Below are 27,542 nucleotides of genomic sequence, written 5' to 3'. Positions count from 1 at the left end.
AATCTGGAAAAGACAAAGACGAAGGATGTGAAGAAGAAGAAGACAAAAGGTTGGAAATACGAATATAATTTATTACTACTATTTACACAATTAAAGAAACCAAGGAAGAAGGAAGGATAATAAAATAAAAGACAGAAAGAAGCAAGGAGACACAGTGCAAATATAGCTTACCTATGGCAGTCTTACCTACAACCCCAGGACAAGACACACAGAACAAACTCACGTACCCAGAAGGATGGAATGGCAGGAATGAAGGACTGGAAGGAGAGGAAGGTTCAGCTGGGGCAGATGGTTCGGGCTGGTCCTCGACGGCCACCGATGCCACCGATCCTGGTTCCCGTGGGGTAACGAGTCGAAGCTGCCTGGTGGAGCCGACACTACTTGGTGGAGTCAAAGCTGCGGGGGGGGGGGGGGGGGGGGTCTGGCGTGACGGGTTCTCTCTCTCTGCTCTGCCGTTTTCTCTCACGCAACTCTCAGGACTCTCTTGAACTCTCTTGAACTCCCTCCCTCTCTTGAACTCCTTTTACTCTCTTGAACTTCCTTCAACTCTCTTGAACTTCCTTCAACTCTCTTGAACTTCCTTCAACTCTCTTGAACTTCCTTCAACTCTTGAACTTCCTTCCGTTTTTCTCGAACTCTTCGCAAAGGCTTCCGCGCGTGTTTATATATCGCCTCGGGCGATCAAGCCGCCGGCCTCCAGGACACGCCCATCGGTGAGCTCGCCTCGGCCCTGATTGGTCGCGAGGGCTCACCGATCCCGCCCTTAGAGGAGGCGTTGGCAAGGCCACGCCTTGTTCCCGGCGCTGGGCCGACTCCTCCCACCTTCGGCTCCGAGATGACCTCGTGGCTAATGGAGTCTTGCAGCGAAAACAGCCACCACCCCACAGCAGCAGCAGAATGCAGCAAACCGCTCAATGCAGTTGGCAATTGACGAAAGGGGAACGTGAAGGGAATCTACCTTGTTTGAATTTGGTGCAATGGAGTGTTAATTAATGGAAGACACAGCCTTAATCTAATACACATAATAAGGAGATAACTACTGAACAAGGAGGAAATCTATGATTTGCTACGTGATTGTTTATGGAATAACTACGGGCACGACCTTTGACCTTTATACACAAAATGGAGGAAGGAGGGTGATATTTTACCACAATAAAAAAAAAAACACAATTCTCATATCCACAACAATATATATATATATTAGCCGAAAGCACCCGGCGTTGCCCGGGTTCTTTTTAAATGAATTTACTACTATAATTCAGCTTTTACTCAGTCGTAGAAGATTGACTACTATAATTCAGCTCAGCTTTTAATTGTGAAATGGGCCCAGCCCGGCCGAAGCGGCCTCGACCGGCCTCGCCAGCTTATAACCTTCCCGGGGCCCGTCCCAACATTTTTAGTTCTTTTTGAATGAATTTACTACTATAATTCGGCTTTTACTCGCGGCCGTAGAAGATTGACTACGATAATTCAGCTCAGCTTTTAATTGTGAAATGGGCCCAGCCCGGCCGAGGCGGCCTCGACCGGGCTCACCACCTAGCCTCTAACCTTCCCGGGGCCCGTCCCGTCATTTTTTGTTTTAGAGGTTTCCTCCTATCTTTCACCGTTCAGGAGATTGGCGCGTGCAGCCAAAGAAACAAACAAGATGAAAAATCTGTCAGAGACTGAGGACTTGCCGGAATTTACTTTTTTATCGGTCATTTAGGACAAATATTGCGGGCGAACCCCGTGACCGATGACGTCATCATTAACATATTTTATTCCCCATGGAGAGTTCTTTACAATGAGCCATGTCTTAATTTTTTCTATTCAGCACTTTCGGAGAAATGGAGGTGCTAAGTTTTTCGGTTTTTCCAAGATGGCGGCCGAACCACGTGACCTATAATGTCATCATTAACATATTTTATTCCCCATGGAGAGTTCTTTACAATGAGCCATGTCTTAATTTTTTCTATTCAGCACTTTCGGAGAAATGGAGGTGCAAGGTTTTTCGGTTTTTCCAATATGGCGGCCGAACCACGTGACTGATGACGTCATCAAATGGGCACAGTCTCTTCCAGGGCAAGACAAATACGTGTGCAATGTTTGGCGATTCTACGTGCAACGGTGTAGACGTAGTGCTGCAGACAGACAAACAGACAAACGAACAGATCAACATACTTGCCGGAATCTTTTCCAGCAAGTAAAGACGTCATGCGGAGCACGATACTTGCAAAATACGCCCCCCACCCCCCTCCCCAAGAAAAAAAAATTCCATTGATACAGCAAATTGTCCATTTCATCAAGATTAAAATTGACAATCTTGATCAATGCTCAGGTCAACAGGAAGAAAATTGACGATTTTTTAGATGAAAATGATGATTTTGGAAGGTTGACCTTGAGTTGACCTTTTAACTTTTAACCTCAAATAGTTGGTTTCCCTATTTAGTGACTCAATGTGCAAATGCTGTTCAGTTTTCAAGCCAATCGGATTTAAAATGGCGATTTTAGAAATTTGACCTCCAGATGACCTTTGACCTTTGACCTCGGAATCAATAGGCTTCTCAATTGGGACGACTTGTACAACTTGATGAAGATTCGTGACGATAGGTTTAGAATTGTGACCTGTAGGCCGGTGACAGACAAACAGACAAACAGACAGAACCACAAACGGAACCGACCAATATACTTGAAAAATCTTCGATTTTGCAAGTAACAAACAAACAAACAAAAACTTTCTTTTATATATATATAGATATACAGTCACGTGAAAAAGTAAGTACACTCCATGTAAAGTTTTGACTTTTTCAACATATTTCAACATACAGCTATTTGATCTTCATTTCAACAATATTGATAGATAAAGGTGATATAACATAACAAATATCATGAAACATTTACATTTTGTAGTCCATTGTATAATTTAAATAAACATAAATGCAAATTTCGCATGTGAAAAAGGTAAGTACACCCCTACATTTATCACGACTTCAAATACCTAAAATTAGAATCAGGTGCACCAGCTCAGGTGCAAATGATTAAAACATCGTTAGAGAGGATCTTGGAGGAACCTGTCTTATTTAAACCTCAGACATTTAGTTTGGTTTGCTCTTTGTTGTTGAAGTGTGCGGCGTCACCATGCCGAGATCAAAAGATCTCTCTGAGGCCTTCAGAAAGAAGGTTATGGATGCCTACGAGTCTGGGAAGGGATTTAAAAAGATCTCCAAACAATTTGAAATCAATCATTCGACTGTCCGGAAGATCATCTACAAGTGGAGAAGATTCCAAACAACTGCCAACTTGTTCAGGCCAGGCCGCCCCAGCAAGTTCAGCCCGAGAGCAGACCGCAAGATGCTGAAAGAAGTCTCTAAGTACCCCAGAATGCCATTACGGGACCTACAGGTACCTCTTGCCACTGTTGATGTCAAAGTGCACGAGTCTACCATTAGAAAGAGGCTGCACAAATTTGATCTCCATGGGAGGCGTGCCAGGAGGAAACCTTTGCTGTCCAGAAAGAACATCAGGGCAAGAATAAAGTTTGCCAATGTTTGCCAATGCCAGGCAAAGACCAGCACTTCTGGAACAATGTGCTCTGGACAGATGAGTCAAAAGTAGAGCTATTTGGCCACAGTACCAGAAGACATGTTTGGCGAAAACCAAAGACAGCATTCTGACCACAAGAACCTGACACCAACTGCAAAGCATGGTGGTGCAAATATTATGGTTTGGGGCAGCTTTGCTGCATCAGGGCCTGGGCAGCTCACCATCATAGAATCCACTATGAATTCTTCATTGTACCAGAGGGTGCTTGAGGATAATGTGAGGCCATCTGTCAGAAAATGCTGAAGCTCAACCGAAGGTGGACTTTGCAACATGACAATGACCCTAAACATACCACTAAATCCACCAAGGAATGGCTGAAAATAAAGAAATGGAGGTTTCTGGAATGGCCAAGTCAAAGCCCAGACCTAAATCCCATCGAGATGTTGTGGGGGGATTTGAAACAAGCTGTGCATGCAAGAAACCCTTCAAGCATCGCACAGCTGAAAGAATTCTGCATGGAGGAGTGGGCAAAAATTTCTCCCAGTCGATGTCAAAGACTGGTAGACAGAAGAAACGCCTACTTGAGGTTGTTTCTGCCAAAGGGGGCAATACCACCTATTAGAGCCAAAGGTGTACTTACTTTTTCCACTTGCGAAATTTGCATTTATGTTTATTTAAATTATACAATGGGCTACAAAATGTAAATGTTTCATGATATTTGTTATCTTATATCACCTTTATCTATCAATATTGTTGAAATGACGATCGTGTGTGTGTGTGTGTGTGTGTGTGTGTGTGTGTGTGTGTGTGTGTGTGTGTGTGTGTGTGTGTGTGTGTGTGTGTGTGTGTGTGTGTGTGTGTGTGTGTGTGTGTGTACATATATATTGTTACGGATTCGTCACTTCCGTCTTTGTGGTTTTCATCCACTTGAAGCATTTCTAGTTTCATGTACTATTATTGTTAAAGTTGCAGTGTGAAATGGAGATAACTGTCTTCAAAGGTAAAAAATAGTGTCTCAGAAGAAAAACGAAATGGGTGAGGGAGAAACCGGAAGAAGAAGAAGAAGAAGAGGTGGGCGAGTGGATAGAGGAAGAAAGGCCTATCTGCTTTGTGGTGTCGAGCAGACCTTGTGGACATTGGTTGCGAGCGAATATTGGTTTCCCCGTGAAAGGGATTCCCGTGACAGTGTCGTTATTGCTGTGGCAAATAAATCTGCGTAACGGGTTTTGGTTCCGAAAGTGAATCATCGCTGGAGAGCAGGTACGCCTCCAATACCGGCCAGTCCGCCATTTCACCTCGCACCAGCCATTTGCCTGGTCCCCGTATGTGCCGTGGATTTTCCCCAGAGCGATCTGCGCTTGGGAACAGCTGATCGTTCATGTCAGCTTCATTGTCTGGTGAACAAACCACCGTTTAGAGGCCATTTTTCCACACAAAGCAGGGGTTGGCCTTTTTCGGGGACCGTGGTTGTTGTTGTTTTTTTGGTCCCCTTTTTGAAGCAATGTTTTACGGCCGGATGCCCTTCCTGACGCCAACCCTTTTTGCCGCCTTTAACGACAAACAGGGAATTACCAGTGAACTGGTACTCAATTAGCCGACCTCGGAAGGATGACAGGCTGAGTCAACCCCCCTGGCGTTAATTCAGCGATCGAACGGGATTCGAACCCATGATCCTAAGATCCCAAGCCTACACCCTAGCCGCTAACCCAACACCAGGGTATTCACCAGGAACAGAAGGTTTGAATTCCCAGTCGCCTTTTAGGTGAACTATTACCGGACCGATGTCGGCCCGACCTCTCACCAAGCGGCTCTTCTGCAGCATCGTCTGTCAGCCATCCTGGGTTCAGGTCTCAGTACAACCTTCTTCTTTTGATCACCGGAGCGGGGATCAACTTTGGCCTGGTGTCGTGACACAGTGACTTTGGGGAATGTTACAGTTCGCTCACTGTGAGTTATTGATTCAGGAAAATATTGGTGGTATCATCATATGAATTGTATGGTGTTTGCTGTGCAAGGGAGAGTTTTCTTTTACTTGCGTTAATTGTTATTATTGTGTGATTTTAATACAATACCTTTTTGTATCAATTGATTGGTGTGGTTCTACCATTGGTCATTGGCACACATAATAGCACATCTTTCTGCCGTGACTCCTTTAGGGGCTCGGAGGTACACTGTGACCGGGGTTTGGGGAGGAGCACATAACAGAAATTGTGGGCTCGTCCGGGATAGAATTCCCTAACATTCCCCAAAATTCCCAAATTTGGAATTTTCTAACATTCCCAAATTTGCATTTCTGAAAATTTGGAATCTTTTGTGTGAAGGTTAACAGGTGCTATCTAATTGTCACAATGGTGTTTGAAGTAGAAAAGTTTGTGACGTCCCCTAACGAGGCACAGTTCCAGGCGTTAAAAAGATCGGAACTTATGATATTGGCCAAATATTATAACTTGGAGGTTCGAGTTAGTATGAAGAAAGCAGAGATTCAGACATTGGTGGTAGAATCTCTTGTGGGACAGTCACAAGGAACATGGGAAGAGGTAGCCTTGGATTGGTTTCCAGAGGAAAAAGGAAATATGGAGCTCCGGAAAATGGAGATGCAACTGCAGAGACAGGAAAGGTTAAAAGAGTTGGAATGGAAAGCAGAAAAGGAAAGAGCAGAACAGGAACGAGGACTCGAGGAGAGAAGAGCAGCGGAAAGAGCAGAGCAGAGGAAAGGAGAGCCAAAAGGGAGTTAAAGGAACGGGACATGGCGTATCAGAGGGAACTTAAACTCAAGGAGCTTGAATTGCTGGGGGAACGGAGAGAGGTAGTATCAATGCCGGCTAGTTCGACAACCAGTCAGAACTCTTGGGATGTTGGTAAGCATGTGAGGCTGGTTTCACCCTTTAATGAAAAGGAGGTAGCCAAGTTCTTTTTACACTTTGAGAAGGTGGCTCAAATGTTAAAATGGCCTGTGGGGTCCTGGACTATGTTAGTACAAAGTGTTCTGGTGGGTAAAGCTCAAGATATCTATTCAGCTTTACCGATTTACCAATGTGCAGATTATGAGATAGTGAAGAAAGCCATTCTCAAAGCCTATGAATTGGTCCCTGAAGCTTTCCGACAAAAATTTAGGAATGCCAGGAAGAGGGAGAGAGACCGATGTGGAGTTTGCCAGAATGAAGGAAACTATGTTTGATCGGTGGTGTGACTCGAAGGAGATTGGGAAAGACTTCAACCGTTTACGACAATTGATATTGGTGGGGGAATTTAAACAGTGTGTCCACGTGGACATTAAAGTGCATCTGGATGAAAAAAAGGTACCGGAGTTGTATGAGGCAGCAACAGTGGCAGATGACTATGCCTTGACACACAGGATGGGGTTCCACAAACCTAACTTCCCGTCTAGAGTTAGCCAGGGGAGTTGCATTAAATCAGGTTCGGAAAACAGATTTTCATGGAGGCGGCCTAGAGAGGACTACGGGGAAAAATCTGATACCACAACCTATCGGGATCAGAAGACTGCAGTTCCAAGGCATACCTATCTTCCGGGGGGCCCGAGGCAGACCACGGGTTTTTCCTCCGGGCCTACTTGCGCTTTTTGCAAGAAACCTGGGCATTTGATGTCCCAATGTTACGCCTTGAAAAGGAAAAATCAGGATCGGAGTCAGGCTAGTGCAATTCCGAATGCGTTGGCCAATGCGAGAAATCATTCTTGGAGGATAGTGACTTGTGAAGGTTCCCGTGCCAAACTTACTGCATCAAATAACGACCTTGTCCAAGAGGGATACAAACCTTTCATTTCCGAGGGGTTTGTGTCAATGGATGGATGTCACCCTTCATGGTTCGATGGATGTGCGGAGTATCGTTGAGAGAGAGGAAGACAAATGATGAATTGCGAAAGATGATGGGAATCGAGCCTGTGATTGATGCTATGAAGAGGAACAGGTTGGGATGGCTTGGTCATGTGTTGAGGAAGGATGAAAGTGACTGGTTGAGAAGAGTGATGGAAATGAATGTTGAAGGAAGTAGAGGACGGGGAAGACCGAGAAAGACTTGGCTAAAGATGGTGGAAGAAGAAATGCGGGCAAGGGGATAGTGACTCTCATCTTACAAGGAGAGATGCAGAAAATAGGGCAAAATGGGGAAGATTGTCATGGGGACCGCAAGGCTAACCCCCGCTCTAGCAGGGAAAATTGCCTTTAAAATGCATGTTGTTGTTGTGTTGTTGTTGTGTCACTGGATGGGGACTTGACTAACCAGAGACCTGTTAGGGTATTGAGGGACACAGGAGCACATCAATCTTTGATGATTGAGGGCATTTTGCCATTGTCGGAGAAGACGGCAACTGGGGTTAGTGTTCTCTTACAGGGGGTTGGTGTCTATGTCAAAGCTCCTCTTCATGTAATCCATTTAAAGTCTGAGTTGGTGTCAGGACCGGTCACTGTGGGGTTACAAGCCACTCTTCCTGTAGAGGGAATTTCTTTTATTATCGGGAATGATTTGGCCGATGGTCGAGTTTCTGGTAATCCGATGTTGGTTGAAAAGCCCAGTATGGAAAATAACACAGCACAGTTAGAGCAGGAGATCCCGGGTATCTTTCCATCCTGTGCAGTGACTTGGGCTATGGGTAGGAAGTGCTCTGAAGAGAAGGAGAAGGAAGGTGATGTGGATTTGGGTTCCATAGAGATATTGGAGGAAAAGTCGGGAAGAGATAATAGGAAGGGGAGTGACATCAACGAACCTAAGGAAAAGGTGGCATCTGGACCAAAAGAGAAAATGGAATGTCCGTCAAACATCTGGGAACGAGGCTGAACAAACGGTGCTGGTCCGAAAGACTTGCTGAAGAAAAACAGAGATTCGGAGCTACGGAGTTTGATTGGTAAAGCCATTACAGAGGAAGAGGCGATGAAGGTACCTGTTGGTGACTTCATGAAAGGGGAAATACTTATGAGAAAATGGAGACCACCGGAGGTGCCAGCAAATGACGAATGGAAAGTTCATTACCAAATTGTGGTTCCACAGCCATACCGGAAGGAGATATTGAGTTTGGCACATGAGACACCTTTGGCCGGGCACCTTGGAGTGAACAAGATATGTGACAGAATTTTGGTACATTTTTTCTGGCCAAGATTGCGACGTGACGTGGCGGAGTTCTGTAAATCTTGCCATTCTTGCCAGTTGGTGGGAAAACCTAATCAGAAAGTACCTTCTGCACCTTTAAAACCAATTCCAGCTTTTGAAGAGCCATTCAGCCGAGTCATTATTGACTGTGTAGGCCCTTTACCTAAAACTAAGGCTGGACATCAGTATCTGCTGACCATCATGTGCGCTTCCACTAGGTTCCCAGAAGCGGTGCCTCTTAGGAAAATTACTGCGGCAGTTATTGCAAAGGCCTTGATTAAATTTTTCACTCTGGTTGGCCTACCTGAGGTCATCCAGGCTGATCAGGGTTCCAATTTCATGTCAACGCTTTTTCAGCAAGTGGTACACCCGTTGGGAGTGGAGCAAATAAGGTCAAGTACTTACCATCCCGAGAGCCAAGGGGCATTGGAAAGGTTTCACCAGACATTGAAGAATATGTTCAGAACGTACTGTTTTGAATGTGACAAGAATTGGGATGAGGGAATACCCTTATTGCTGTTTGCTACGAGGAAATCTGTTCAGGAGTCATTGGGATTCAGTCCTTTTGAACTTGTGTTTGGACACGCAGTTCGAGGACCATTGAAATTGGTGAAAGTTGGTTCCGAAAGTGAATCATCGCTGGAGCGCAGGTACCCCTCCATTACCGGCCAGTCCACCATTTCACCTCGCACCAGCCATTCGCCTGGTCCCCATGTGTGTCGTGGGTTTTCCCCGGAGCGATCTCCACTTGGGAACCGCTGATCGTTCTTGTCAGCTTCATTGTCTTGTGAACGGAAGGTGTGAATTCCCAGTCGCCTTTTGGGTGAGCTATTACCGGACTGACGTCGGCCCGACCTCTCACCAAGCGGCTCTTCTGCAGCGTCGACTGTCAGCTGTCCTGGGTTCAAGTCTCAGTACGACCTTTTTCTTGTGATCACCGGAGCGGGGATCGACTTTGGCCTGGTGTCGTGACACAGTGACTTTGGGGAATGTTACAGTTCACTCACGTTTTGTGTGTTCACTCACGTTGGAGTACTGTGAGTTATTGATTCAGGAATGTATTGGTGGTACCATCATAGGAATATGTATGGTGTTTGCTGTGCAAATGAGAGTTTTCTTGTACTTGCGTTAATTGTTATTATTGTGTGATTTTAATACAATACTTGGTTTTTGTATCAATTGTTTGGTGTGGTTCTACCATTGGTCATTGGCACACATAATAGCACATCTTTCTGCCGTGACTCCTTTCGGGGCTAGGAGGTACACCGTGACCGGGGTTTGGGGAGGAGCATGTAACAATATATATATATATATATATATATATATATATATATATATATATATATATATATATATATATATATTATATATATTGTTACAGACGCGGTTGTGGATGTTGGTTTACCGAGCGGTTTGGTATGACCGCGTCTGCACAGTTTACCCGATTATACTCGAACGTTGGCCGAGTCGCGCTACGCTAAATCAATTGAGGAAAGGACACAGCGGCTGGGTTAAAATGACACGACACCAGGGGTACAGTTCTCAAGACCTCCGGAGGAGGTTATAATAGTTCGGAACGTTAGATTACAAGGACAAGAGAGACAGCATAGAAAGATAGGCACTTAATCACGGTCTTATAGTAAACCCGACAGACGACAGATAAACGGGACAAGACTGACTCACACCGGGATTGATGGCAAGGAAGGGCAGGTAGTCGGTGGACAGCACAAGGTGCACTCTTGGCTCAGGGACAGGATCCACACGGTCCGAAAGATGCAGGGAGGTCTCTCAGCGCTCGGAGGTCGCGACTGGTTCTTCTTCAAGCTCGGGGCGCATCTCACGTCACGTCCGGTCAGTCGCTGCGTATATCCGGCGGGGAGTGACACGCCCTCGGCTCGTTAGCTCCGCCCCAGATGGAATCGGCCCGTTGCTTCTCATTGGGTGCGGGGGGGTTACCGGGCTCCGCCCTTGACGAGGAGCTGACAGCCAGCCCCTTCGTGGTAACCCCGTAACCTGGAGGTAACCTGGAGCACATGGGCCATGGCGGCTAACCGAGCCGGAGTGAGGACGCCCACTCCCCGCACCGCGGCCGCGCCGCCCCCGCTGTGGTTGTAGTTGTTGTTGTTCCATGAGATGATGGGAGGATGCGGAGATGAGGTTGTGGGGAGGTATTGGGAGGTCCTAAACTCACTACTGGTGCCATACAATCACATTCTGGTGCAACGAAGAGTCAGAATTAATGGAAACGAGTCCTTAACTGACATAGACTAAGAATAACTAGCAAGAGGTCCTATAGTTGTCTACGCGAGATGCGGTGAACCTGGGCACGACATTTAATGGGGGAAAAAGGGGAAGGTCGGTTCTACAGAGTGTTGTTTACAGACAATGGGACTAGGGAATGGGGGATTGGGGATAGTTGGGGAGTATTGGGGAAATAGGGGAATATTTACAAGCGGATATGGAGGCCAAATCCCATATCCGCAACATTGCACCCTTCTCTACCCTCGGGGCGTTCCGACCCGATAAATTTTTACCTATTTTAGTGTGGCACTCAGATGTAGTTCCCTCTACTATTAACTCTACCCTGAGTGCGACAGTTTTACAGATATTCACAAATGAGTAAATATGTCCCCCTGCGACGTTGCACCCTTCTCCTCACAGAAACACACCCACAGGATAACCGAATCGCGGAAAGAATTCGCAAACTAAACATACAGCCGGTAGGGAGCATTATTTACAAGACTACGCTGCTATTTACACTACGATCCAGGACCTGTTTTTGGAGGAACACATGCAGATGTTATGCATAGAGAGAGCACGCATGCCAGCATCGATACACCAACCCACGAGTGCTCTGTGGCCTTACGGCCTTTAATAATGTGCAGAGCACCCCTTCCAAGCACCAAAAGCACCACCCCATCACACAGTCAGCACCATCCGGTGCACCAATAAAATGTTTAATAATCATGGTGTGGTGTCGCAGCCGGCCGATGTTCTGCCGCGGGTCTTGCCTTCGTGTGGTACACTTGGCCTTCTTACTTCTTTCAAAAATAAAGAAAGGCGCCAACCGCGTCCATTTCTTTATTGTGGCCGTCAGGGGGCCAACTATAAGTGGTTCACCTGTATGGCATAGGTGCCACGTTGACCCATAGGTCCATCCACGGGTGGTGCTTGGCCGCAAAAGAACTGCGGTCCATTGTGGGTGGCCACCAAAATTGCGGTCCATATGGTGTATCGATCCAGGCAGCAAGCAGCGAAAGTGCAGGCCCACAACTGCGGAGCCAGCACCTCTCTCTCCTCTCTCTCTGCCCCAAAGCCAGATCCTCGGAGGTGGGAGACAAAAGAAAAGACAAGTGAGTAAGGTGGTAAGGGCGCAAAAGTGCATGCAATGTAAGGTAATGCACACTGGGGGCACATGGGAACCAGGTGAGACAGGTACGTTCCTACCGTACGCCCCCCCCCCACCAGGTAACCTACATGGCCCCTCCCTTACCCCTTACTGTATCCACAAAACACAACACTACCCATAAACATCTACTTTACAAATCAACAAACGTCCCTACTGTCTTCCCCGTTCCTCCCATATACCAAATTCGTCTTCTCTCCCTCCTAACCAATCAAATTTGCCATTTTCAACTCAACATCATAATTTGCCATTTCCAATTCATCATCAGTCCCTCCTAGGGAGGGAGAGATGGAATCACCCCAATGTCTCATCCACGTCGTGATGCGTCTCACAAATCCACACAGCAATTCTCCTTCCTGCAACACAAACAAAGAAAACACAGGTGTGGAGTCATCATCACCACAGGTAAGTGGCTGCGTATGGTGCGACAGGTTCATCAATCCTAACTATTTCCTAAATGACTTTAACAACTTTACATTACCCGGGGACTTTCTCCTGCCAAACCATTGGCCCTCTTACACTATGGGTTCTAAAAACCAATTCCCATTGACCAAACTGTGGTGCTTTTCAATTTGGGGTCTCACTCCCCCGATTCATCTCCCGGTGCCTTCGCACAATTTCCGGGCTGTGGCGTGTACCTCTCCCAGCGGGTCTACCCACCTGCACACCTCCACCACTGCAGTTGCCTCCGAGCTTACCTGCTCCTTACCCTAACCTAACTACCTGGGGAAGGTCCTCTGGCGCTCTCCCCACTCGGTGCCCTCTCTGGCACTGGGCTGCCCGATCCACACCCGGGATCCTCAGGCACCCACTGACACTAACGGCTCCCAGAGCCCACCTGCGGCCTCACCTGGCCGACATCCTCACAGTGGTGGAGTGCCCAACCAACTACACGCACTAACAGGCTACACGCCCAGCCATTTCCACAACACTAATGCACCCGTCCACAATACCATTCTGTCACCCGCACCACAGATGCCAATATCCAACCACAATTTACCTGTACCCTCTACCTAACACTTACACTACCCGCCCCGGGTATCCGTGATGGGGGTCCACTCTTCCCCCATTCACACCTTCGCACCATGCACACCACTCCGTACCACTTACTCCAACTCTCTCCACACACCTGTACTTGCACACCTGTGCTCTCATTCTTGGTGCCGCCTGCACCCTTCTCTCCCCAAGCGCATTCACGCTGATCCACACACTCACTACTCACACACTGCTCCACACACCTGTCCAGTTGCACACCTGTGCAATCACACCTGTTCAATTCTCACACAGCATCATCTCATCTAACTACTCCCCTCTGAAACTTGCGCTTCCCAGTCGTCCCTTTAAACTATTGCGCTCCCACGTCATTATCATCCACACTAATCTACCTGCGTCCCCACTACAGGTATCAGTCACTAACTAACCTTAACGTTACCTAATGTCATCTTCGCTAGATCCCTACAATATAACCTAACCCACCCGGGCTAGTTTTCACTGCCATACACCCCATAAGCTATTGCGCATTTGCCCCCACTATGGGAAGGGTGGCAGGGATGCCCCCCTTACCCACCGGGCCTATCGCTCACTACCAATTTTGCACATCAAATTTCAACAAATCAAAAATTTTGCCAATCACTACCCATCATCTGCCAATCATTACTGCCAATCCCTTGCCAATCATCAAATTTTGTTTTTCTCTAATTTTGGGGCCAAAACACTATCCTCGTCATTACAGTCTACTTACTAATGCCTCTCGGTGCGCCAATTCCTGTCCAAAGCCCGGCTTCGTAAAGCCGAGCAATGAATGCGGGTTGTTTGGTGCCAGCGGCTGGATACGTCCCGCATTCGGTGCAGGGAAGGAGGTTTACCCGGGCCGAGATCCCACGCACCATCTCGGCGTGGAGCCATCCAATGTCCCGATCTCGACCTGCCGGCATGTCTCAACAAAACGTGGTCGCCATGACGACCCTTCCTATCCAGCTGCCCGCTCCACCTAGTGGAGCCTGGACGCGGCCGTTCCACGCGAGGCCCGGCACGCACCGAGGGCCCGAATCGGCTATAAGTCGTTCTAATCGCTGCTCCGTTTAACGTCGATGCTTCATCTGCATGCTTACACCCCGCAGCCCGTTCCTTGCTCACACATCCAGCCGTTTCCATGCTCCTCGTACCTTTCCTTACACACCTCGGTACACTCATTCCACTCCCAGCCTTGGTCACACACCTGACCACCGAACACCTTGGCACACATTCGCCGCTCGCACACCTCACCAACACACCTCTTCGCGCCCCCTCCTCGGTCACCTCCTCTGTGACAATCACAGGTGTGCTCTCATTCGCACACCCAACCACGTGCCTCACTACCAATTCCAGCGTGCAATCCCACTCACGCTCTACCATTCCAGGTGTGCATCCTTTCTCACCTGTCACAACCAACTCACGCTCCTTGTCACTCTCACTACTCTCACCTCCATTCTTGACAGCGCACTCACCCTTACTCTTGACAGCGCACTCTTTCCTCATGCACCCGTCCGTTACACACCTCTCTCGTGCACACTCTTGCGCACACTCTCCCGTCACACCCTCTGTAACACTCACCACACCACGCTTCCATGTGCTCCCTCGCACACGCGCTACGACCGACTCACTCTCGCCAGCACCCTCACTCCTTGGCACGCACTTTTTCCTCACACACCCCAGAGTCGGACTTTCTCGCACACCTCCTCTTTCGCACACCAGACCTGTCGCACACTTCACCAACGGCCTCTCACGAACACCCGGGTCCATCTCGACCCCCAAGCTTCTTAAATCACCTGGCGCATCATACGCACGACCATATTGGTCACCACTTACACCGGGTCCTCTTCCTCTTCGCTTCTCCTCCATCACCTGCGAATCCCTCATCCGGTTAATGAGCACATCATCACGATCCAAACACAGACTTCGGACCAATTCTTTTATCTCCTCTTTTATCTCTTTCTTATCCCCTCTCCGTCGCTTCTTAATTTCGCTCATCCCTTCTTCCACTTCTTCTAATTTCTGCTTCACCTCTTTTATTCCCCGGTACGTCTCCTCAAGCTCGTCCTCCAAGGCTACCTTGACCGTTTCCATGTGCGTCCTCACCTGCCGGTCCTTCGTCTCCATTACCTCTATCACCTCGTTGTCAATCCCTCACGTACCATCTGACATTCCCTCTTCGTCGCTACCAAGTCATTTTTTAGGTCATTTTGTGTCGCTTTTAACCCTCCTATTACCGCAGTGTTCCTTTGTACCTGCTCCACTAACTCCGTCTGTCCCACCGTCAGCTGCTCCACCTCCTGCGTCAGGTCCTCTATGCCCCCTTGTAACTTTACAGTCCCCTTTCTCACCTCCTTCTCCATGTGCTCCTTACAGTGCCTCACCTCCTCTCGCACTCCTCCGACCTCCTCACTCACACCTCTTCTGATCTCCTCTCCCATCACTTGCATCTCCTGCCCAGATGCCACCCTCATCTGCTCCATTTCCTCCCTGTGAGCATCCAGTTTGGTTTCTACCCCCATTCTGACCCCCTCTATCCGCTGCTCCATTTGTTTAACTTCCCTTTCCGCTTGGTCCCTCATGTCCCTCAATTTGCCTTCCATACTGTTTTCTAACCCCTCTAACCCCTTTTGCATCCCTTTCATTTGATTCTCTTGAGCGGCCATTCTGTTTTCTACCCCCTTTAACCCATTCTTTACCTCTTTTATCCCATTGTCTAACCCCTCACCGGTACCCCTCGCTTCGTCCCTCATTACCCCCATTTGGCCCTCCAATCGCTCACCCTGAGCATCCATCCGGTTCCCCATTACCCCCATTTCGTTTCCCATTACCCCTATTTTGCCCTCCAATCGCTCACCCTGAGCTTCTATACTGTTTTTCAAACCTCCAATTTGGTCTCCCATTTGTTCCATAAAGGCCCTCATTTGCAGGAGGAAAAGGTTCGAATCCACCAGGGGCGCTACCACGGTCGCGGGCGCGGTCGCCGTGGCCATGTGCGAGGCGCCATTTTGTGCGTCTGCTACCCTCGCTGCTTCGCTCTCCTCATGTCCCTCAATTTGGTACTGGATCGACCCTGCCTCACTCTCCTCTATCGGAACCCAGCCGTCTTGGTCTGCCATAGCGCGACTTTCAAAATTCGGGTTTTTATTTTCGTAAAACATAATCAAATTTCGCCGTTATAATTTCGAGCGCGTGAAACGCGCTCCGGATCGAATTCCACTTCCCAACACCAATTGTTACCCTAATGGTACAATTGGTGTTCCAAAATTTGGGCCTAATAAATTTAGTCCCAGGTCCGAATCCAACTCCTCGACACCAAATGTTACAGACGCGGTTGTGGATGTTGGTTTACCGAGCGGTTTGGTATGACCGCGTCTGCACAGTTTACCCGATTATACTCGAACGTTGGCCGAGTCGCGCTACGCTAAATCAATTGAGGAAAGGACACAGCGGCTGGGTTAAAATGACACGACACCAGGGGTACAGTTCTCAAGACCTCCGGAGGAGGTTATAATAGTTCGGAACGTTAGATTACAAGGACAAGAGAGACAGCATAGAAAGATAGGCACTTAATCACGGTCTTATAGTAACCCCGACAGACGACAGATAAACGGGACAAGACTGACTCACACCGGGATTGATGGCAAGGAAGGGCAGGTAGTCGGTGGACAGCACAAGGTGCACTCTTGGCTCAGGGACAGGATCCACACGGTCCGAAAGATGCAGGGAGGTCTCTCAGCGCTCGGAGGTCGCGACTGGTTCTTCTTCAAGCTCGGGGCACATCTCACGTCACGTCCGGTCAGTCGCTGCGTATATCCGGCGGGGAGTGACACGCCCTCGGCTCGTTAGCTCCGCCCCAGATGGAATCGGCCCGTTGCTTCTCATTGGGTGCGGGGGGGTTACCGGGCTCCGCCCTTGACGAGGAGCTGACAGCCAGCCCCTTCGTGGTAACCCCGTAACCTGGAGGTAACCTGGAGCACATGGGCCATGGCGGCTAACCGAGCCGGAGTGAGGACGCCCACTCCCCGCACCGCGGCCGCGCCGCCCCCGCTGTGGTTGTAGTTGTTGTTGTTCCATGAGATGATGGGAGGATGCGGAGATGAGGTTGTGGGGAGGTATTGGGAGGTCCTAAACTCACTACTGGTGCCATACAATCATATTCTGGTGCAACGAAGAGTCAGAATTAATGGAAACGAGTCCTTAACTGACATAGACTAAGAATAACTAGCAAGAGGTCCTATAGTTGTCTACGCGAGATGCGGTGAACCTGGGCACGACATTTAATGGGGGAAAAAGGGGAAGGTCGGTTCTACAGAGTGTTGTTTACAGACAATGGGACTAGGGAATGGGGGATTGGGGATAGTTGGGGAGTATTGGGGAAATAGGGGAATATTTACAAGCGGATATGGAGGCCAAATCCCATATCCGCAACAATATATATATATATATATATGTATATAATTTTTATTTATTGTTGTTATTATTTTTTTTTTTTTTTTTTTTGCATTATGGTACAATTTTTGTCTCATCTCAAAGGAGATGCCAGACAGTTATATCACCCCTGTCTGTCTTTCTGTCCATGTCGATATATTTTCGCTTTAATTTTTTTCCTCTCTGCAATCGCTTGTCCAATCGATGAGAAACTTTAACTTTAAACATAGATTAAGAATATGTTATTGTTAATGCTGATGTCATAGGTCATATGGTATGACAGCAATATTGGATTAAAGGGGAAAAAAATGGCCATCATCTCTGAAACTGCTCAACAAAAAGATTTGAAACTTGGCTAATGTCATTAACTCCCCATGGGGTATATAGGATGATAACAATGTCATCAGTGAAGTGGTATTTCAGCCATCATTGGTTGAATCAAAATCCTTTTCTGAAAAGTCTAAAACTTCATATATCTGATCTATGACCTGATGTGAGTGAAGAATTAAATTTGTGACATCATCTGTTACATGGCATATTGCATATTGCAGCCATATTGGATTGAAAATAAAAAGAAACACAAATCTCCAGAACCACTTCACAAATCTCCAGATGCAAATGTTAATGCACACGATCGATTTGCCATGGGGAATATAGTTTGAAATTTGTGTGATATGGCCAAAAACTATGTATAGCATGATATTTCAAAACATTGTGGACACCTTGTGACAATGTGGTGGATGAGTTGGGTAAGTGACAAGAACAGGCCGATTCGATTTTGGTTCAGGTCCCATTCCAGATCCGGCCAATCATTGGGATACAAAACGTAAGCTGTTCAGGCTGGCCGAGGTGTGCTCTCTAGCGAGTGCCCTTCTTAGTTTGCCTTGATTTAAACTTTTGAGCTTTCACAGAATGTTTTTATTTGTGACTTTTTTTCTTTCTTTCTTGTTCCAACAATCGACAGGATCACTGACGATGCTCGTGAAGATGAAATGGAAGAGAACTTGAATCAGATTGGTGGTATCATTGGGAACTTGCGCCACATGGCAGTGGACATGGGCACGGAGATTGACACTCAGAACAAGCAGATTGATCGTATTAATGCAGAGGTTGGGAATTCCACAACTCATTGGGAAATTGAGCATGTTTTATGTATGGGAATGCTTACTTTATGCAGTTCAAAGACACGGGGGTAAAAGGGAAGGGAGATTGATGGATGAAAATGACGAGTTGTGCTATTTATTGGAGAATAGATTTTCAAATTGAAATGGATTCCTACTTCCTGGGAGAATGCAGACATTGAGAGGTACAGGATCCTTTTGATCTTTAGGCATATTCAGGATTTTCCCATAGTTTTGAATTTGCTTGAGGTTGGACATGCAGCTTCTGTTTGGCCATAATAGTGCTTAATGTCCGAACCATAATCAAGAGTTTACTTGTTTTTCGGAAGAAGTTTATCTTTTTCTCACAATCCTTCTTTGTAAACGTTTTGTGGCCTTTCCTTTAACCTTGTTAGATGAACTGGTTCAGTTACGTAGGAGAGCTTTTATGTCTGTCTGTGTCATGTGGCATTCTGAAATTCCCAATGAGCACATGGACAAGCAAATCAATTGTGCTGTAAGCTTTGGGAATGCTTTCAAACGTCACATAATGTTTTCTTGCCACGTTTGAAAAGGAGGATAGTATATCACAGATGGTAAATAATATAGATAAACAGTCTTCTGGCTCAAGTCCCTGGTAGTTCTGATGAGTGGGAATTTATAACTTGTTCTTCCTCATTCCAAAACCTGGTTATATTCATTCTTTGGGATGTGAATAATGCTATCACCACAACATCAATGGCAAGCATTCATTCATTCATTCATTTGACAGAGGTAAAGTGCATTGGAAGAGCTGTCTACCGTTATTATTAAATATTGGCTTCATCTCTGTTGAGAAACACCTTCGGAAATAAAAAGAAAAAAAAGAAGGTATTGTAACAAAGCCCATGTACTTCAATCTGTAGACCAAGGTACATGGTCATACAAATTAGTGGTGGACCGATTATATTGGTATGCACCATATTTCCTTTTAACGAATCCAAACTGTTTGGTGGACTTGCTATTTCCTCTTTATGGACTGCACAGGTTCCAAAAAAATATTGTTGCATGCCTAATGCATCTGTGGTTATTGGTTGATGCTGTTGTGTGCCCCAGTCATTCGGATATCACGGCTGGCCGGATGGCCTAGAGGTACGCACACTCGCCTCTAAGCCAGCTAGCCTGGTTTGAATCCCGACCCAGCCATAAACTGTCATCCCGGTGTTTCACAGACATGGCTATTCGTCAATGTGTGCCATCCCTCGGATGGATGTCAAACAGGCGTTCCATTTGCCAGCATTAATTGGTGAATGTTAAAGATCCCATGGTATCCTTCGCAAGAGTAAGTGAGAGGTATCTGGCACCATGGCCAAATTCCAAATTCCTGACCTAATATACAGGGGGCAGTCAGCGGCGCAGTCATGCAATCAGTCAATGATGCTACACCGCGGCCTTGTGCTGCATATGAAAGAAGAACATTAGATCTTAAAATGAAAAGGGAATAATAGATGTAAGGTAAAAATGAATGCCCAAAAGCTGAAAACAAGTAAGTTGGAGTGGGCTGATTTAGGAATTTCTATAATAATAGGTATAAAGGTAATTCATTCTTATGAAATAAGTGAAGAAAAAGTAAACTTCGTGGACATATTTAAATAAAGGTGTTGAATTTCTTTCCTAAGAAACATTTTTTAATCTTTCCTAAGAAGGTGTGTTGCAATTTCTTCTCTGTTACAATGATCTGTGGAGTTTGCAATTTTTGTTCATTGGTTCTACAGTTCCAACATGATATATTTTTCTGGATTGGCTTGAACTTTACACTTTAAACATTTCAATAATTTTTTTTCTGTCTTTCAGGCCGAGATGAATAAAAAGAGGATCGACGATGCAAACAAACAGGCAGAGAAAGCGCTGAAATAGGATATAACGCCCGCCCCAACCCACTGAATCCTTTTCTCTCCCATATCCCTCTCGCCATTGTGTGACATGCATATGCCATGTCAAGCGGTGGCGTATCAAACGGTGAAAGGCCTCTTTTGTGTAGGAACGAATAATTTTGCTATTTCTTGTCTGTGTTCTGTTTGGTGATATGATGCCAAAACGATTTGTCTTTCCTCCCCATACGAGTCTTAGGCAGATAACATTTGGTGAACCTCTGGAACAAATGATGAATATGACCCTGGATACTCTACGTGTGTGTGTGTGTGTGTGTGTGTGTGTGTGTGTGTGTGTGTGTGTGTGTGTGTGTGTGTGTGTGTGTGTGTGTGTGTGTGTGTGTGTGTGTGTGTGTGTGTGTGTGTGTGTGTGTGTGTGTGTACAGTTGGATTGAACTTCTAGTGCCATGAATATCCTGATGATGGAAACGTGAAATTGTGAATTACAATATCATGCCACTGTTTGTTGCTTTGGGTTCGTTGTTAAAATTTTATTCCGCCGTCTCTCCTCGGACCACGTCAAGGCGCACTGTTGCATCTTGGCTGCAGTTTATTTTTACTGCTTCACTGCTTTTGTAACAGAATGAGTTAATACTCTGTAAACGTGTGTGCAGTTTCAGCAGTTGCTTCTGTTTGGGTTTTCCTTGTACTTCATTGGTATTTGAAATGCCTTTGTTCTTCCATTTTAAAAAAATGTATATCTAGGCACTTTACACCCAAGATTACCCATTTATGTGTATAATTGGTGAATTTAAAATAGATATGAATTAAATATTATGGTGTGTGTTCTTCATGCATCATTTGTAAAGCTCTGCAGCCCTGTTTAGTATGACTGTGATACATGTCAATGGACAATCAGCTGATGTTATTTTTCCACAAATGAAAGGCTATGGAACATCCTTGAAACTTGTGATGTTGAGTTTTAGTGTCAGCCTGTAACAGAGGTGGGTAATTATTATTTTGTAAGCAGCCTGTAGCTGTTGGTTGCACCATTGCTGGGAGCCGCGCATCACTGATGTAGTTCCTCCTGTTTCCAATAAGCTGGTACTCATTTTTCCGACCCCAAAGGATGACGGGCTGAGTCAACCCATCTGGTGTTAACAGAATGACAAGGGGCTCAAACTCTAAACCCTAAGATCTTAAGCCAGCCACCTTCATCGGTAAATCAAGACCAGTCATACTAATGTAGTTGATCATGTCTTTACGAAATTAAGTGTTATTTTATGCATCGACTTAAATAGTGGAGAGGGATGGGTGTTCGAGAGGGGAAGGTAAAGGTGCATGTTAAAACAACTAGGTTTCTTTCCACAATGACACCAGCCATGCTGCCCTCATACATTTTTCGAACTCGTATAAAAGAAGTGCTAGGGCTTCAAATAATGTGATAGCTATATTCTGACTGAAACACAGGGCGATGCCCCCAAATATTTATTTGTTTTTACAATTAAAAATGTGGCCCAGTTATTCCTCCGTCAGTGTTCAGAGATTTGAAGTACTTGGAGCTTTATTCTGGAGATTATTTGGTATTTGCTTGCCACTTCCTCCATTATTTGCTCCAATATTCCTCCAATATTTGATATTGCTATTTCCTTCATCTTCCATCAAATTCATTGACCATGATTTGTATCATACGTGCCAATGCCACCTTCCATGGTAAATAAAGTCCATTGTAAATCGTGATGCAATGGCTCAATTTAAGTGTGTGATTTTCATGCATTGGAAAACTAAAAGGTATACATTTTGGCCTTAAGGTAGTTTGTAAAGTCACCACCTATCACCTACCTTGAAATTGCAATACTTCAATAATATTTTTCTGTCTTTCAGGCCATTATGATGCAAATAAAAAGAGGATTTACTATGCAAAAAAACAAGATGGAGAAAGTACCAAAATAGGTTGTAATTCCCAATTTTGCCCAATCAATCAGGCAGACTTGCCTGGAGTTGGACGATGATCTGCAAAACGCCGAAGCAATCCTTTTTGCAGATGGCTGGCTCAGTCATTTGCGAAAGAAAATTATGGGTTTCATGAAACCAAAACCCACCCCTTCCGAAATGACACCACACACTTGCTTGGACCCCCGTCGAGTGTTGCAAGGTGAATAAAGTCCACCCAACCAACTTTCACCACATCTTCACCAAGAACACGGCTTTTGTGTTTGGCAGTCGCTCCCCTAATCTGTTGGTGAGCATTTGTCGCTGCCTCTGCTTTCCGTCGGCTAAAGTACCAGTTACATAATGCGTATAAATTATCCGGTGCACAGTCGATACTTGTCGAAACAATTAATGTTTCATCCTTTCATGCCCCATCACCACCCTAACCTGGTTTCTTTGCTGTTGAAATTACATTAACGTTGGACAAAGAATGAGGCAATGGGCAGATTAGAACTATTTTTAGCAATGCTCTTATTTGTCACTGGAAAAAAATAGAATTTGTTTTTTTTTTGTGGATGTCAAGGCAGAAAAGCACCGTGATGACAGTTTCTGTTGTCATTTTTGTTAATTGTTGCTTAAATGTTTCCGGCTGTTTAAAGTAAAAATAACACTTTTTAAAAACTTTTAATCTCACAAAATTGGCAGGTCCTAAACCTAGAAGTTTTTTTTTTAATTCTTTTATTTTTGCACAGCTTAAAAAAGGTTGTGCTCTTGATGAAGAGTTAGGTGAAAGTTGAGTGAATGCCACACAAAGTAACATGATATAACACTTAGAAAGTTTAGAATTTATATAAGAGCGAGGGGGGTGTGGCTGTGTTTGTGTCCCTTTGATTTCTACACAGTTCCATTACCCCTGTGCCAATCTCCACCAAATTTTTCATTTGTGCTGGGGTACTCAGGATCAGGTCATGGGCACAACCCCACCCCCACAAAGAAACTCTTCGTAGGTATGTGTACGACTGTATATTTGAAAATCATATCAGAAAAAAATAAAACAAAATGAGACTGAGAAACTGACTTCAAAGAAGGAAATGAGCCCATTTGGCTCGTCATTGGTGTGGTGCACTTAGGGGTTATTTTTTTCTACAGCTTTAAGCCTTAATCGTTGATGGGTTTGTTTGTTTTTTTGTATACAAGATCGACGCTCGTGCAAGAGCTAACATTAATCACATAAAAACAAACTGGCACATAAAACATATAATAAAGGGAGTGGGAGACAAGATGGGGAGAGAGAGGGAAGCACACAAGTACAACAGCAGAGAACAGGGACATCAGGAGATCTGTGGGAGGGAGAGGGCTTTGGGGGAGGAGGCATGGGAAGATGGGGGTGGGGGGCAGGGGGGTGGGAGAGGTAAAAAAAACACATGGACTCTGCTAGAACTTTCAGGAAAGAAGTTGGTGTTTCAAAAAAAATGGATCTGGGGTGAATTAACGGGGGTAGAATAGATCAAGGTTTTGGATGGGGGAAGATAAGAGATAGTCTGAAATCTGAATGGTTGTATATCCAGTCAATGGCGAATCTGCATGTGGCGAATCCGCAAATGTCAGTTAGAAGGAAGAACCCCCACGTCAATTCCACATTCATATTTAAACTCAACATCTCTATCTTCATTCCAAACAGCATCATTCCAATCATACTTTAATATAATAACAAAATACTGTGTTAAATCACGATTGTATCGAGATATCAAACCGTCATAAATACATTGTCATGTGATCACTTCCGGATTCGGGAGCAGGTCCGTAACGAGCCAATTTAAAAATCATAATTTTGTTGAGGAACTTATGAAAGCTTCTACCTACTTTACAATATCCGCTGGGACTTCAAAATGTTCCACAGAAGGTTTGGTGGGGCGAGCCCCAAAACTGAGGAAGTAGTTTGGGGACAGAGACAGACACTCTTGTTTTATAATATAGATAATGTAGATGGAATACTACAGTAAATTACATAATATAATGTAGAAGTACTGGGACTGACACAATCTGTCAATTTCCCGACCCGGATCTCAGTCAACGGAGCATCTTCTCTTCTGGATTTGGTGATGACAAACTTCCCTGAAAATGTCTGCTGCTCTTCTTCTGCTCCAATCGGCTCATCTGATCATGTGCTTGTCAAAGTGGACATCTCTCTGACCATTCTCAGAGAGCCTCCTCAGCGTCGACGAGTCTGGCATTTCACTCAGGCCAACTGGCACGGTCTTCAAGCAGCCATCAATCATCTGGACTGGTCTCCCATCTCTACCGCCTCTGACATCAACTCATCCTGGGAATTCTTTCAAAGTAAATTGCTCTCTCTCATGCACAGATTTATACCATCTCGTCTTCAGTTGTCATACCCTTCCTCCCGTCCATGGTACACGGAATCTTGTGGTGAGGCTGTTGCCCTGAAACAACTTGCTTTCGTCTCCTGGAAAGCAAATCCAACGGAAGGAAATCTCATTTCCTTTCACAAAGCCCGAAACAAGTGTGTGTCCACCCTCAGGAGAGCCAGGAAACAATATCTCACCATTCTCAAGACCGAACTCTCTTATCTGTCTCCCTCTTCCAAATCCTGGTGGCGTCTGGTCAAATCTGTTTCTGGTGTTTGTTCCCCCTCCATCCCCTCCCTCACCTCAAACGGCTTAACGGCTGACTCCACACGTGAAAAAGCTGAATGCCTCAACTCTGTGTTTGCCTCTAAATCTTGTGTCCCAAACCCATCCCTCTCTGTACCCACCGTACCCAGTCGTACCCAGCTGCTCCTGGACTCTGTGTCCTTTCCTCCTGACAAGGTGGAAAAGTTTCTGTCAACCCTCGACTCTGATTCTGCAACTGGTCCTGACGGCATCAGCCCACGGGTCCTAAAATCATGTTCTTCTGCTCTTTCACTCCCTCTTTCTGTTCTCTTCACCCTCTCTTTTGCTCAAGGTCATCTGCCATCTGCTTGGAAATCAGCCAACATCACCGCTTTGCACAAAAAAGGTGCAAAAACAGATCCCAGCAACTACAGACCAATCAGCCTTCTCCCAATTATCAGCAAAGTCATGGAATCCATCATTGCTTCAGATATTAAATCTTTCCTCTTCTCCAATGGCTTGATCTCTGATCATCAATTTGGTTTCAGACCTGGTCACTCTACTCTGGACATGCTGCTTCTGCTTTCTCAACAATGGATGGAGGTCCTCAACGCCAAACAGGAAATTAGAGCTGTCTCCCTTGACATTTCACGTGCCTTCGATACGGTCTGGCACCCTGCTCTGCTCTCCAAACTCTCCTCCTTTGGTATCCATGGAAATCTCCACGCATGGCTGGCGGACTTCCTCTCTGGTCGTAGTCAACGTGTGGCCCTGAATGGGTTTCTCTCATCTCCTCTTCCTGTTCAGGCTGGAGTTCCCCAAGGTAGTGTTCTGGGCCCTGTGCTTTTTCTGGTCTTCATCAATGATCTCTCTGACTCTCTTGAAAATCCTCTCTATCTCTTTGCTGACGACTCTACTCTCTGTCGCTCCATACCTCATCCCTCAGATCGGCAGTCTGCAGCCTCCTCACTCTCTACAGACCTGGACAAAATCACAGACTGGTCAAACAAGTGGAACATGTCTTTCAATCCTGACAAATCTCACACTCTTACAATGTCTCTCCGAAAGGACCGACTGGACAACCCTCCCATCTACTTTCTCAACAATCCTCTCCAAGAAGTTCTGTCGCTCAAGCTTTTGGGTCTCACTATCTGCCATGATCTTTCTTGGGAAAACCACATTTCCAAGCTGGCCTCCAAAGCCAGTCGCCGACTGGGCATCCTCCGTCGTGCGAAGTCCTTCCTTGGCACACCTGAGCTCCTCACCACATACAAGGCTTTCATCCGCAGCTCAATGGAATACTGTTCCCCCCTCTGGGCTGGTGCTCCTGCCTCACACCTTGCTTGGCTTCACGCTGTTGAGGCCAAAGCTTTCAGAATCATTGGAATCTCCTGCGATGTAGTCAACGCCGAGGGCCTTTCACTCACTCACCGCAGGCAGGTTGGTGGTCTTTCTGTCTTCTACCGACTCCTCTCCGGCCTTGCTCCCCCAGCTCTCTCTGTGCTCTGTCCCCCCAATATTCCTTCAGGTCGCACAAGATCTGCCTGCAACCCTCTTATGGTTAAACTGCCAAAGTCTAGGCTCTCTGCTCACCTTCACTCTTTCATTCCCCTTTTCTCCCGCCTCCTGAACAAACTCCCCCACTCCCTTCAATCCCACTCCTCCCTCCAGGTCTTTAAAACAGCTGTTCACCACCATCTCTTATCTTCCCCCATCGAAAACCTTGATCTTTTCTACCCCCGGTAATTCACCCCAGAGTCCTTGCAGTGTTCATATGTTTTAATCCTCTCCCACCTCCCCCCAAGTCCTCCCGATGTCCCTGCTCTCAAATGTTGTGTTTGTGTCCTTCCTCTTCTTCCCCCTCTCTTTTGTGTCCTCCCCCCTCTCTCCCCATCTTGTCTGCCGCTCCCCTTGTTTTTTGTGTTTTGTGTGTCGGTTTGTCTTTTTGTGTGATTAATGTTTGCTCTTTCACGAGCCTCGATCTTGTATACAAAAAAAAATAAAAAAATAAAAATAAACTACTATATATATATATATATATATGCAAAAGTCTCAGAGATTTCGACACACACAGGAGTTGCAATATATGTTCTGAGCATCAACAATTTACTCAACCTCCACTCGTGTTTCTACCATTTTAGCAATGCTTACTGTTATTAATACAGCTTGATTTGGATGACAAAAAAAACTTGCCAATTTAGCAATCTTTAATTCACATTGATCAGAATCCTCAAAAACCTGTTAACACGACTCAAAGTAAACTAAACATGAGCACTATGCATGCATTCCATTTGGTGAAGAGGAGAATAAAGTCAGAAACACCCTAAAACAGATAAGAACAAGAAAAAGAGCAATCAGATTGCAAACCCTCGCCAGGATGTATTTTCAGTGGTTTTTAAGGCTTTTGTGTTAAAATTAATATGGCGGCCTAACCACGTGATGGATGACATCATTTTTTTCTCCACTAATTTATTCCTAGATTATGCTCAAGAAATTTCATCTTGATCAGATGACGTTTTGTACTTGTCAAATTATGACGTCATAATGGAGACATCTATGACATCATCATTCA

The 27,542-nt window shown here is 45.8% G+C and overlaps 1 protein-coding gene across 2 annotated transcripts in view; it reads left to right on the top strand.

Annotated features, from left to right (window-relative positions):
- Positions 1 to 21,382, top strand: part of LOC137431795 (synaptosomal-associated protein 25) — a 68,639-nt gene extending 47,257 nt beyond the window's left edge. For both annotated transcript variants that reach the window (XM_068123516.2, XM_068123507.2), the window contains exons 7-8: positions 18,438 to 18,582; positions 20,407 to 21,382. In XM_068123516.2, coding sequence (XP_067979617.1) covers positions 18,438 to 18,582; positions 20,407 to 20,469 — 208 coding nt within the window. In that variant the 3' untranslated portion in view covers positions 20,470 to 21,382. The remainder of the gene's footprint in view (positions 1 to 18,437; positions 18,583 to 20,406) is intronic.
- The last annotated feature ends 6,160 nt before the right edge of the window (positions 21,383 to 27,542 follow it).

The sequence above is a fragment of the Myxine glutinosa genome, chromosome 1, assembly GCF_964187855.1.
Source record: "Myxine glutinosa chromosome 1, kmMyxGlut1.1, whole genome shotgun sequence".
Lineage (NCBI taxonomy): Eukaryota > Metazoa > Chordata > Myxini > Myxiniformes > Myxinidae > Myxine > Myxine glutinosa.
Note: the sequence above shows the minus strand (reverse complement) of the source record. Positions and strands in the feature narration are given on the sequence as shown.